Raw genomic sequence first — 13982 nt, 5'->3', positions numbered from 1 at the left:
GCTTTGCTAAAGTAGAAACTGCTCCCTCCACCTTAGGAACCGTCTGCCATAAGTCCCGTGTGGTGGCGTCTATTGGAAACATTTTTCTAAAAATAGGAGGGAGGGAAAAACGGCACACCGGGTCTATCCCACTCCTTATTAATGATTTCTGTAAACCTTTTAGGTATTGGAAAAACCATCAGTACACACCGGCACTGCATAGTATTTATCCAGTCTACACAGCTGCTCTGAATGACTGTGACACAATTGCAGTACCAGAGAAATTAACACCTCCAAGCAATACACGGAGGTTCTCAAGCTTAAATTTAAAAGTAGAAATATCTGAATCAGGTTTCCCCGAATCAGAAATGTCACCCACAGACTGAAGCGCTCCTTCCTCAGCTTCTGCATATTGTGACGCAGTATCAGACATGGGCCTTAAGGCATCTGCGCGCTATGTACTACGTCTAACCCCAGAGCTATCGCGCTTTCCTCTGAATTCCGGCAGTCTGGCTAATACCGCTGACAGGGTATTATCCATGATTGCCGCCATGTCCTGCAAAGTAATCGCTATGGGCGTCTTTGATGTACTTGGCGCCATTTTAGCGTGAGTCCCTTGAGCGGGAGTCAAAGGGTCTGACACGTGGGGAGAGTTAGTCGGCATAACTTCCCCCTCGCCAGAATCCTCTGGTGATAATTTTTTTTAAAGATAAAAGCTGATCTTTATTGTTTAAAGTGAAATCAATACATTTAGTACACATTCTCATATGGGGTTCCACCATGGCTTTTAAACATAATGAACAAGGAGTTTCCTCTATGTCAGACATGTTTATACAGACTAGCAATGAGACTAGCAAGCTTGGAAAACACTTTACATCAAGTTAAACAAGCAATATAAAAAAATGTTACTGTGCCTTTAAGGGAAACAAATTTTGCTAAAATTTGAAATAACAGTGAAAAAAGGCAGTTAAACCAATAGGCCCCTCCCACTCATATTACAACAGTGGAAAGCCTCAGGAAACTGTTTCTAGGCAAAAATCAAGCCAGCCATGTGGAAAAAACTAGGCCCCAATAAGTTTTATCACCAAAGCATATATAAAAACGATTAAACATGCCAGCAAACTTTTTATATTGCACATTAATCAGAGTATATACCTCTGATAGCAAGCCTGATACTAGTCGCTATTAAATCACTGTATTTAGGCTTAACTTACATTAATTCGGTATCAGCAGCTTTTTTCTAGCAAATTCCATCCCTAGAAAAACTTAAACTGCACACACCTTATTGCAGGATAACCTGCACTCCATTCTCCCTCTGAAGTTACCTCACTCCTCAGACATATGTGAGAACAGCAGTGGATCTTAGTTACTTCTGCTAAGATCATAGAAAAACGCAGGCAGATTCTTCTTCTAAATGCTGCCCGAGATAAAATAGTACAACTCCGGTACCATTTAAAAACAAACTTTTGATTGAAGCAAAAACTAACTATATTACACCACTTTCCTCTTACTACCTCCAGCTATGTTGAGAGCTTGCAAGAGAATGACTGGATATGGCAGCTAGGGGAGGAGCTATATAGCAGCTCTGCTGTGGGTGATCCTCTTGCAACTTCCTGTTGGGAAGGAGAATATCCCACAAGTAATGGATGATCCGTGGACTGGATACACCTTACAAGAGAAAACATTTTTCCGAAAGTGTAGCTGGCCCCCCCTCATTAGCAAACCCCCCTCCCAGATATAGATCCCACATAGGATCCCCCTCTCCTCCTTCCCCCACACTGCCGTGATGTAGTATGGCGTAGCAGTCCCACCCTCCTCCAGCGATAGGCCACCCACCTCCAAGCCCTCCCACGCCACCAACGACCGGCACCATCGTTGGCAGATGCAGTGAGGGCCACAGAGTGTCCCTCTCTGTATCGGTTGCTTAGCAAAGGGTATTGCACGATGCCTCGCTGCAATATCAGCTTCCAGCGCCTGAAACTCTGTTTTTTGTAAGACTTAGCTGGTACGTCCTTGGTTGTTAAGGGGTTAAGAACAAATGTGTTATATGAAAAGCTGAGCAATAAATTAAGATCATTTCTTATTATAAAGCATATCATTTAGATAGATTAGAAAGTTAATTTAATGGTTCATTAAGGCACAATTTCTTTTAAATCAGCCACAGAGAATTACAGAAAACTTAGTATAAAAAGGACAAAGTTCATAAAGCGCAACAAAGCTCCACTACAAATACCTGTATGTCTGGCTTTGGTGTAAACAGGCTCTTGCTCTGGACTGGAGAAGGGGCATCCTCTTCAGGGAACTTAATGACAACATCTGCCTAGTTTGAGATAACGTAGAAAGTTTACCATATTAACAAGTCTTCTTAAACTCACTCCTCCAAACTGGGATCAAAAAGTTACAGGGTACATACCATGTTCCACAGGATAGGGTTCTCCAAGGTGGCATCTCCAATAATCAGGTAGAGTGTGTACGTCCCAGAGGCAGAGTCAAATTCAGACTTTCTTTCTGATGGATCTAGCTCAAATCTGTAGGTGTTCTTTGTGTCTGGCTCAGCCACAAATACCACCTCTTGACCAGTCTTCTGGTTGTGCAATCTGACAAAGGTCTGTGGGGAATAATGTGCATGGTTACAGACTCTATAATGAAAAGCAATGTGCTGCCTTAATTATGGCAGGCTCTGTGACCTATCTGCTGTGGTAAACCTAGTGCGCTACCGTTCAGTACTTCACAGTCATAGGGAGCATTCAGACACTATGCTTAGAGGCAGGGATACAGAAGCAGGCAAATGGCTCAATATAAAGAAATTTGATAACTTATCAGAGAGGAGCAGGTGATGCTTTGGAAGACGGTATCCAGTGTAGGTGATAAACACACAGGGTGATAGTTACCTGGTGTGGGGTAAGACCAGCGCCTGTGTTCACATCTGTAATCTGGAAGGACAAGGCAAAGTTCTGGTGGCTGTCAGCTGTGAATGGTCCCTTGGCTTTAGAGGGATAAACAACCCTGAAAGGAAGAAAATGTCACTTACTGTTTAAAACTCATGGTCCCCCTCCATTTAAAAACAGATGCTTCTTACCTGGCTGTTTTGGGAGAAATACTCTGGTCTTTATCTACAATTGAGAGGTCCACATTACTGATTCCAACCTCAGTAGACACTTTTACCTTGAGCTACAAGCAGAAAAAAACCATACAAAACAAATCATTACAACCCTATAAAGATGAGAAAGTAACAAAATCATATAAACAACCTTAAAAAAAATAAAAAATACTCTAGGCATCAAGGTCTCTGCCAGATGCAACATCCAATATAAACAGACTAATCTTAAAAAGGGACATGAAACACAAAATGTTTATTTCATGATTTTGATAGGACACAACATAAAACAACTTTCTAGTTTACTACAATTAGCAAATTTGCAGAATTTGTTTCATATTCTTTATTGAAGGGGCAGCATTGCGATACAGGAAGCTAGCTGAACACATGAGGTGAATCAATATATGTGCAGACACCAATCAGCAGCTAGTTCCCAGTAGTGCATTGCTGTGCCTGAGCCTACCTAGGTATTATTTTCAACAAAAGCATACCAAGAGAAAAATGCAAACTTGATAACAGAAGTAAATTTAAAAGTTGATTAAAATTGTAAACTCCATCTGAATCATGAAATATTCATGTCCCCTTAATAGCATAGCTATAAGCATAATAATGTTGGTATTATTTTTAACTTCATCTGCTGTTGCAGCATAACAAATGAGTTATTTATTTCACAGCCAATTTAAGGTAAAATCATACACTTGTAGCTCCAATGACTTGAGACTTTAGGAGACATTTGTAGTTTGTGTGTAAATGTGTACTTTAAGAGGAGCTGTGCCTACACTGAGGACGCCAGTAGAGGACAAAGGGTATGCATGGAATTATACTATAGTAATGGTTTGTTCAGTAGATAATTGCCTGGTATTTTTGATGTCCAAAAGGGAAACTAAAGTAAAAATTAAACATTCATGATTCAGATAGCGCATGCAGTTTTAAGTGATTTTACAATTTACTACCTTTATAGGCACAGTTTCTGAAACACCAGCTACAACAGAGCATGCACAAAGTTCACAGTATAGGAGTTCATGATTGGGCCAAATGCTGTCACATGACACCGGAGGGTGTCAAAATGAAATTAATTTAAAAATTTGGAAGAAAAAAAAAAAAATCTGCTCATTTAAAATTCAAAGTGTTATTGCATTGTCTTATGCACTCTTTGATTATGCAGTTTTACTGTATTTAATGGTCATTTGACTAACATTGTAGATGGGATCAGCGCTATATACATCATGGAAATTCTTCTCAATGAAAAGTATAAGATGGGCTAAAAGCATCTGCATAAGCGTGCAAACACTTTAGTTAGATAGGATCTACTGTTGTGTGAAGTTTTCCATAGCTGCATTGAATAAAAAAAAAACTTGAGCTTGCTTTAAATACACAAGACAAGCTGTTATAAATTAGGTCCAGTTGAGCTTTATTGTTAGATATTTACTATAACCCATACTATGACGGCAAGGACCATGAAAAGTTCCAATTTGAATGTAAAAAAAAAAAATGGCACGCAATTTCACATAAGAAAATCTGTAACGCACAGTCTATACAACAAGTTATTTTGCAGTCTTTCACACGATTTAGATTTTGTTACACTGATGACGGTCGTCTTGCAATAAGACATGCACTGTATCATGACCAACTGTTGCTGGAGTAAGTCTGGTGACCAGACGCTGGCACTGCACAACTGTAAAATCTTTAGAAAGGAAATACACAGGACATGTGGCTACAGCACTGCTTTTATCAGTTAGCCTAGGAGCACTCAATAGAGAATGAGAAGAGACAGTAAAGAGAGTGTAAAATACACAAGAGGTTTCTCCCATCTTTTAAGCTTCAATTTACCATATATCAAATGTACTGATGTTCTGTGTATTTTCTTGTTTCATATTTCTGGCACAGTTTGTTTCAAGATGGACAAATGCCAACAATACAACCACACAGGCAAAATGGAGATAATTTAATTAGTGGACTGTTGCTTGCATTTAACTATGTGTTTAACTCCTGAAAAAGGAGTCTGCTCCAGAGCAGTAATGCACTACTGGGACCTAGCTGACAGCAGCTAGTGAGGCAAATGACAATAGGCATATGTACATATCCACTAATCACCACATATCTTTTAGTGGTGCATTGCTGCATCTGAGACTATCTAGGTATGATTTGCAAAGGATATCAAGAGAACAAAGCACATTTAATGAAAGGTAAAATGAAAATTTAATATAACTGAACTATGAAGGTTGAATTTTGACTTTTATGGCTTAAGTGGCTATAACATGTTAGAAAATAATTGTAATTGTTTAAAAACCAACCATAATGGATTCTTAGATTTTTGTAAACCTGAGTAGATTTCAACCAATTGTTTTAACATGCGTCTCTTTTCAATAAAGCTTTTATTCATTATAACCATCACATCTCATTTCATCTGCTTTGAAATCTAAAATTTTACTCCTTCTCAAAATCAAAATAAACAGAGATGCTCAGCAAATTCATTGGCATTAAACTTTTCTTTCAGAAAAAAAGTGTTTTGCTCCTGCCCCTTCTTGAGAGCATTAGAAATAGAGGAGGTAGTGGTGGGGAAATTAATTTGGTTCTTGCTGTTCTCTACAATCAAACACCGACACAAAGTGGATAATTAGAGCAATTAGAATGCTGTTTAATATAATGAGGTAGGATTAGAAAAACAACTGCTTTATCCGTGCGCCATCACACAAATGTTACTTCACATTCACTAAGCTGACTCACTGAAAGGACATTCAAATTCATGAATCTATTAAATGGCAAGACGACAATCAAAGCTCGGTACCAACTGCAAGGCTTTGAACCAACCCAGGATACATGTGCTGATATTCTGATCCTACTGCACAGTAATACAGATGTGTTTGACCACACTCTCAATGAACATTGCCTTTGGCATTCAGATTGCTGCTTGATCAGATCTCCCATGCTCCAAAATGGGAAATCTGACAGTGTGTATGAGCGTTCTATGAAGAAGAATAGGTAATAAAAGGGACATTGGAATGATGCTGTAAGTTAAATGTGGCACTTCAAATTCACAATAGGGAGTGAATTAAAAAAAAACTTGATTTTTCCCTTTAATATCCAGCCAGAGCCTACTTGCATAATTTGTAAAGAATAAAGGTGGCTGCAGGTGCTAGAGCAAGACTTGATAGTGCTTGAGTGTTTGTTTCCTCAGGGAAGAGAAAAATATGGAGCATATTCTCCCGAGGAAAGTAACTAGCTGACTGGGTATTGCTCCAGCTGAACTTTAATAAAAAAAAATGCAAGCTGACCGCAGGGGACAGAAATTTGAATTCACTTTCTAATATGCAGAACTCCAATGGTAAACTTTAGTTACCCTTGTGGAACTCTCAGCAATTACAGTGCACAAAGCCTTACAAATGGACTATTTACCATTTATTCATCTCATCACCTGGTCATAAAAACAGAATTTATGTTTACCTGATAAATTACTTTCTCCAACGGTGTGTCCGGTCCACGGCGTCATCCTTACTTGTGGGATATTCTCTTCCCCAACAGGAAATGGCACATGATCCCTCCTAGGCTCCGCCTTCCCCAGTCATTCGACCGACGTAAAGGAGGAATATTTGCATAGGAGAAATCATATGATACCGTGGTGACTGTAGTTAAAGAAAATAAATCATCAGACCTGATTAAAAAACCAGGGCGGGCCGTGGACCGGACACACCGTTGGAGAAAGTAATTTATCAGGTAAACATAAATTCTGTTTTCTCCAACATAGGTGTGTCCGGTCCACGGCGCCATCCTTACTTGTGGGAACCAATACCAAAGCTTTAGGACACGGATGATGGGAGGGAGCAAATCAGGTCACCTAGATGGAAGGCACCACGGTTTGCAAAACCTTTCCCCCAAAAATAGCCTCAGAAGAAGCAAAAGTATCAAATTTGTAAAATTTGGTAAAAGTGTGCAGTGAAGACCAAGTCGCTGCCTTACATATCTGATCAACAGAAGCCTCGTTCTTAAAGGCCCATGTGGAAGCCACGGCCCTAGTGGAATGAGCTGTGATTCTTTCAGGAGGCTGCCGTCCGGCAGTCTCATAAGCCAATCTGATGATGCTTTTAAGCCAAAAAGATAGAGAGGTAGAAGTTGCTTTTTGACCTCTCCTTTTACCAGAATAAACAACAAACAAGGAAGATGTTTGTCTGAAATCCTTTGTAGCATCTAAATAGAATTTTAGAGCACGAACTACATCCAAATTGTGCAACAAACGTTCCTTCTTTGAAACTGGATTCGGACACAAAGAAGGCACGACTATCTCCTGGTTAATGTTTTTGTTAGAAACAACTTTCGGAAGAAAACCAGGTTTAGTACGCAAAACCACCTTATCTGCATGGAACACCAGATAAGGAGGAGAACACTGCAGAGCAGATAACTCTGAAACTCTTCTAGCAGAAGAAATTGCAACCAAAAACAAAACTTTCCAAGATAATAACTTGATATCAACGGAATGTAGGGGCTCAAACGGAACCCCCTGAAGAACTGAAAGAACTAAATTGAGACTCCAAGGAGGAGTCAAAGGTTTGTAAACAGGCTTGATTCTAACCAGAGCCTGAACAAAAGCCTGAACATCTGGCACAGCCGCCAGCTTTTTGTTTAGTAAAACAGATAAAGCAGAAATCTGTCCCTTCAAAGAACTTGCAGATAATCCTTTCTCCAAACCTTCTTGAAGAAAGGAGAGAATCTTAGGAATTTTTATCTTGTTCCATGGTAATCCTTTAGATTCACACCAACAGATATATTTTTTCCATATTTTATGGTAGATTTTTCTAGTTACAGGCTTTCTGGCCTGAACAAGAGTATCAATGACAGAATCTGAGAACCCTCGCTTTGATAAAATCAAGCGTTCAATCTCCAAGCAGTCAGTTGGAGTGAAACCAGATTCGGATGTTCGAACGGACCTTGAACAAGAAGGTCCTGTCTCAAAGGTAGCTTCCATGGTGGAGCCGATGACATATTCACCAGGTCTGCATACCAAGTCCTGCGTGGCCACGCAGGAGCTATCAAGATCACCGATGCCCTCTCCTGATGGATCCTGGCTACCAGCCTGGGGATGAGAGGAAACGGTGGGAATACATAAGCTAGGTTGAAGGTCCAAGGTGCTACTAGTGCATCTACTAGAGTCGCCTTGGGATCCCTGGATCTGGACCCGTAGCAAGGAACCTTGAAGTTCTGACGAGAGGCCATCAGATCCATGTCTGGAATGCCCCACAATTGAGTTATTTGGGCAAAGATTTCCGGATGGAGTTCCCACTCCCCCGGATGAAATGTCTGACGACTCAGAAAATCCGCTTCCCAATTTTCCACGCCTGGGATGTGGATTGCAGACAAGTGGCAGGAGTGAGTCTCCGCCCATTGAATGATTTTGGTCACTTCTTCCATCGCCAGGGAACTCCTTGTTCCCCCCTGATGGTTGATATACGCAACAGTCGTCATGTTGTCTGATTGAAACCGTATGAATTCGGCCTTTGCTAGCTGAGGCCAAGCCTTGAGAGCATTGAATATCGCTCTCAGTTCCAGAATGTTTATCGGGAGAAGAGATTCTTCCCGAGACCAAAGACCCTGAGCTTTCAGGGGTTCCCAGACCGCGCCCCAGCCTACCAGACTGGCGTCGGTCGTGACAATGACCCACTCTGGTCTGCGGAAGCTCATCCCCTGTGACAGGTTGTCCAGGGTCAGCCACCAACGGAGTGAATCTCTGGTCCTCTGATCTACTTGTATCGTCGGAGACAAGTCTGTATAATCCCCATTCCACTGACTGAGCATGCACAGTTGTAATGGTCTCAGATGAATTCGCGCAAAAGGAACTATGTCCATTGTCGCGACCATCAAACCTATTACTTCCATGCACTGTGCTATGGAAGGAAGAAGAACAGAATGAAGTACTTGACAAGAGCTTAGAAGTTTTGATTTTCTGGCCTCTGTCAGAAAAATCCTCATTTCTAAGGAGTCTATTATTGTTCCCAAGAAGGGAACTCTTGTTGACGGAGATAGAGAACTTTTTTCTACGTTCACTTTCCACCCGTGAGATCTGAGAAAGGCCAGGACAATGTCCGTATGAGCCTTTGCTTGTGGTAGGGACGACGCTTGAATCAGAATGTCGTCCAAGTAAGGTACTACTGCAATGCCCCTTGGTCGTAGCGCCGCTAGAAGGGACCCTAGCACCTTTGTGAAAATTCTTGGAGCAGTGGCTAATCCGAATGGAAGTGCCACAAACTGGTAATGCTTGTCCAGAAAGGCGAACCTTAGGAACCGATGATGTTCCTTGTGGATAGGAATATGTAGATACGCATCCTTTAAATCCACCGTGGTCATGAATTGACCTTCCTGGATGGAAGGAAGAATTGTCCGAATGGTTTCCATTTTGAACGATGGAACCTTGAGAAACTTGTTTAGGATCTTGAGATCTAAGATTGGTCTGAATGTTCCCTCTTTTTTGGGAACTATGAACAGATTGGAGTAGAATCCCATCCCTTGTTCTCCTAATGGAACAGGATGAATCACTCCCATTTTTAACAGGTCTTCTACACAATGTAAGAATGCCTGTCTTTTTATGTGGTCTGAAGACAATTGAGACCTGTGGAACCTCCCCCTTGGGGGAAGCTCCTTGAATTCCAGAAGATAACCTTGGGAGACTATTTCTAGCGCCCAAGGATCCAGAACACCTCTTGCCCAAGCCTGAGCGAAGAGAGAAAGTCTGCCCCCCACCAGATCCGGTCCCGGATCGGGGGCCAACATCTCATGCTGTCTTGGTAGCAGTGGCAGGTTTCTTGGCCTGCTTACCTTTGTTCCAGCCTTGCATTGGCCTCCAGGCTGGCTTGGTTTGAGAAGTATTACCCTCTTGCTTAGAGGATGTAGCACTTGGGGCTGGTCCGTTTCTGCGAAAGGGACGAAAATTTGGTTTATTTTTAGCCTTGAAAGACCTATCCTGAGGAAGGGCGTGGCCCTTACCCCCAGTGATATCAGAAATAATCTCTTTCAAGTCAGGGCCAAACAGCGTTTTCCCCTTGAAAGGTATGTTAAGCAATTTGTTCTTGGAAGACGCATCCGCTGACCAAGATTTTAGCCAAAGCGCTCTGCGCGCCACAATAGCAAACCCTGAATTTTTCGCCGCTAATCTAGCCAATTGCAAAGTGGCGTCTAAAGTAAAAGAGTAAGCCAATTTGAGAGCATGAATTCTGTCCATAATCTCCTCATAAGAAGAATCTTTATTGAGCGACTTTTCTAGTTCATAGAACCAGAAACACGCTGCTGTAGTGACAGGAACAATGCATGAAATTGGTTGTAGAAGGTAACCTTGCTGAACAAACATCTTTTTAAGCAAACCCTCTAATTTTTTATCCATAGGATCTTTGAAAGCACAACTATCTTCTATAGGGATAGTAGTGCGTTTGTTTAGAGTAGAAACCGCCCCCTCGACCTTGGGGACTGTCTGCCACAAGTCCTTTCTGGGGTCGACCATAGCAAACAATTTCTTAAATACAGTATAGGGGGAGGGACAAAAGGTATGCCGGGCCTTTCCCATTCTTTGTTTACAATGTCCGCCACCCGCTTGGGTATAGGAAAAGCTTCGGGGGGCCCCGGGACCTCTAGGAACTTGTCCATCTTACATAATTTCTCTGGAATGACCAAATTCTCACAATCATCCAGAGTAGATAACACCTCCTTAAGCAGAGCGCGGAGATGTTCCAATTTAAATTTGAATGTAATCACATCAGGTTCAGCTTGTTGAGAAATTTTCCCTGAATCTGAAATTTCTCCCTCAGACAAAACCTCCCTGGCCCCCTCAGACTATTGTAGGGGCATTTCAGAACCATTATCATCAGCGTCCTCATGCTCTTCAGTATTTTCTAAAACAGAGCAGTCGCGCTTTCGCTGATAAGTGGGCATTTTGGCTAAAATGTTTTTGATAGAATTATCCATTACAGCCGTTAATTGTTGCATAGTAAGGAGTATTGGCACACTAGATGTACTAGGGGCCTCCTGTGTGGGCAAGACTGGCGTAGACGAAGGAGGGGATGATGCAGTACCATGCTTACTCCCCTCACTTGAGGAATCATCTTGGGCATCATTTTCTCTAAATTTTGTGTCACATAAATCACATCTATTTAAATGAGAAGGAACCTTGGCTTCCTCACATACAGAACATAGTCTATCTGATAGTTCAGACATGTTAAACAGGCATAAACTTGATAACAAAGTACAAAAAACGTTTTAAAATAAAACCGTTACTGTCACTTTAAATTTTAAACTGAACACACTTTATTACTGAAAATGTGAAAAAGTATGAAGGAATTGTTCAAAATTCACCAAAATTTCACCACAGTGTCTTAAAGCCTTAAAAGTATTGCACACCAAATTTGAAAGCTTTAACTCTTAAAATAACGGAACCGGAGCCGTTTTTATATTTAACCCCTATACAGTCCCTGGTATCTGCTTTGCTGAGACCCAACCAAGCCCAAAGGGGAATACGATACCAAATGACGCCTTCAGTAAGCTTTTTCTATGTATCTGAGCTCCTCACACATGCATCTGCATGCCTTGCTTCCCAAAAACAACTGCGCAATAGAGGCGCGAAAATGAGGCTCTGCCTATGAATAGAGAAGGCCCCCAGTGAAAAAGGTGTCCAATACAGTGCCTGCCGGTTATTTTACATAATTCCCAAGAATAAAATAACTCCTCAAAGCTATGAAGTATTAAAAATGCTTATAAATCAATCGTTTTAGCCCAGAAAAATGTCTACCAGTCTTTAAAGCCCTTGTGAAGCCCTTTATTCTTATTTAATAAAAATGGCTTACCGGATCCCATAGGGAAAATGACAGCTTCCAGCATTACCAAGTCTTGTTAGAAATGTGTCATACCTCAAGCAGCAAAAGTCTGCTCACTGTTTCCCCCAACTGAAGTTAATTCCTCTCAACAGTCCTGTGTGGAAACAGCCATCGATTTTAGTAACGGTTGCTAAAATCATTTTCCTCTTACAAACAGAAATCTTCATCTCTTTTCTGTTTCAGAGTAAATAGTACATACAGGTATACCTCACTTTACAGCGCTTCACTTTACATCGCTTCGCTAATACAGCGCTTTGTGGAGCTGAAGTTCAACCTCCAAAGATTCTGAAACAGTGCTGTAATCATTGTGAGATTGCAAGAAAAGGGACTGTCACCATTTTGTTATGCGCAGTTCACTCCGTTTACAGCATTACAGTGCAATCTGTGTCTCAGTGGTATAGTCTGACAAATTTTACTACAGTCATTGTCACTATTTTACATGTACAGTATTTATTGAATACTGTGCTGTGCTAGTGTTAAACTAAACATAGCATTATTGTACCCCTAATATATGTTAGTTCAAACATGTTTTCATGTTTTTAAACACACTGGCAAGTGAAAAGAAAGCTAAAACTGCCTTGTTTCACTTTGAGGCGGTTTTCACTTTACAGCGGGGCTCCGGTCCCTAACCCGCTGTATGAGCGGGGTATACCTGTACCAGCACTATTTTAAAATAACAAACTCTTGATTGAAGAATAAAAACTACATTTAAACACTAAAAAACTCTAAGCCATCTCCGTGGAGATGTTGCCTGTACAACGGCAAAGAGAATGACTGGGGAAGGCGGAGCCTAGGAGGGATCATGTGACCAGCTTTGCTGGGCTCTTTGCCATTTCCTGTTGGGGAAGAGAATATCCCACAAGTAAGGATGACGCCGTGGACCGGACACACCTATGTTTGGAGAAATTTCTCTATAAATTAAAGGGGCACTGAAGTCATTTTTCATATATGCATCAGAAATTACTTTTAGGCATTGTTTGCCTCTCTAAATAATTTTTAGCAAAAAATAAATCATGACATCTAATACTGTTAATGGCATATAAAAGTCAAAATTAAACTCTTGTGATCCAGATAGATCAAGTAACAAAAATACTGTGCACTCTGAGGCACCAGCTTCTACTAAGCATGTGCATTAGTTTACAGTATATATGTATGAGTCTATGATTGGCTGATGGCTGTCACATGAGAGAGAGAGAACAGTGAAATAAACCATATTTGTCTGAATTTCAATTGAGCAGTAGGTTTTTTTTTTTTTTTTTTTTTTAATTATTATGCAGTTGTTGATGCAAAAGGTTTTCAATATTTATTTTGCACCTTTTGGTTTTTAAAAATTGTGCTTGTTCCACACTCCCTAAAAATCAAAAAAGAAAATTCTGCAACCTGCAAGTCAAATAGCTGATTTAGGCAATTTTCAGAATTGCGAAAGACTAGCTTGCAGATTTTGCTTTCTTGTTTCTTTAGGGAGCATGGAACAAAGCCCAATTATTTCACAAACAGAGGAGGTGTCAAATCTATTTCACCATGAACTGTTATGCTTTGTCATTACTACTGTAAAAAGATATAATAAATATGTTAAGGCTGAACTCACCTCCACCTGACTAGCCAGATAACGGCTGTCTCCCTCAACGCTGATAGAGAAATCATAATAGCCACTAGCCGGTTTCACTTCCATGAAATTCAGTTCAAAAGTTTCCCTGTGCAATAAACACAATTTGGAGAGCTGTAATTTTAATTTGGAAATATAGCAACAACAAAAAATAAACAACCACCTCCTATAATGAGACAAACAAAATAAAAACAGAGTGCAGCAGTAGAAAGAATAGCTATAGATAACCTATGTGTACTATAGCTGTATCTGGAAAAAAGATTAACATGATAAAGAGGGAAGGCAAAAAATCAATTGACAGTGGGTTCTGAGAATTTGAGAGACTATGGCTCTAAATTTAAATAATATGTAACTGCTAATGGAACTTTTTTTTTTTATTAAATCCAATTGGTGCAAGCATGGGATAAGCACTATTTGTATAGCAGAAGCAAGCAAGATAATAAAGCATGTC

At 40.6% G+C, this 13982-nt stretch overlaps 1 protein-coding gene across 2 annotated transcripts in view; it reads right to left on the bottom strand.

Moving 5' to 3' along the window:
- RPN2 (ribophorin II) overlaps positions 1-13982 on the bottom strand; it is a 54385-nt gene that overhangs the window by 8478 nt on the left and 31925 nt on the right. For both annotated transcript variants that reach the window (XM_053717139.1, XM_053717211.1), the window contains exons 9-13: positions 13514-13619; positions 3059-3150; positions 2871-2985; positions 2393-2587; positions 2213-2299 (exon numbers count right to left, since the gene is read on the bottom strand). In XM_053717139.1, the coding sequence (XP_053573114.1) occupies positions 2213-2299; positions 2393-2587; positions 2871-2985; positions 3059-3150; positions 13514-13619 (595 nt within the window). The remainder of the gene's footprint in view (positions 1-2212; positions 2300-2392; positions 2588-2870; positions 2986-3058; positions 3151-13513; positions 13620-13982) is intronic.

Source organism: Bombina bombina, chromosome 1 (genome assembly GCF_027579735.1).
Source record: "Bombina bombina isolate aBomBom1 chromosome 1, aBomBom1.pri, whole genome shotgun sequence".
NCBI lineage: Eukaryota > Metazoa > Chordata > Amphibia > Anura > Bombinatoridae > Bombina > Bombina bombina.
Note: the sequence above shows the minus strand (reverse complement) of the source record. Positions and strands in the feature narration are given on the sequence as shown.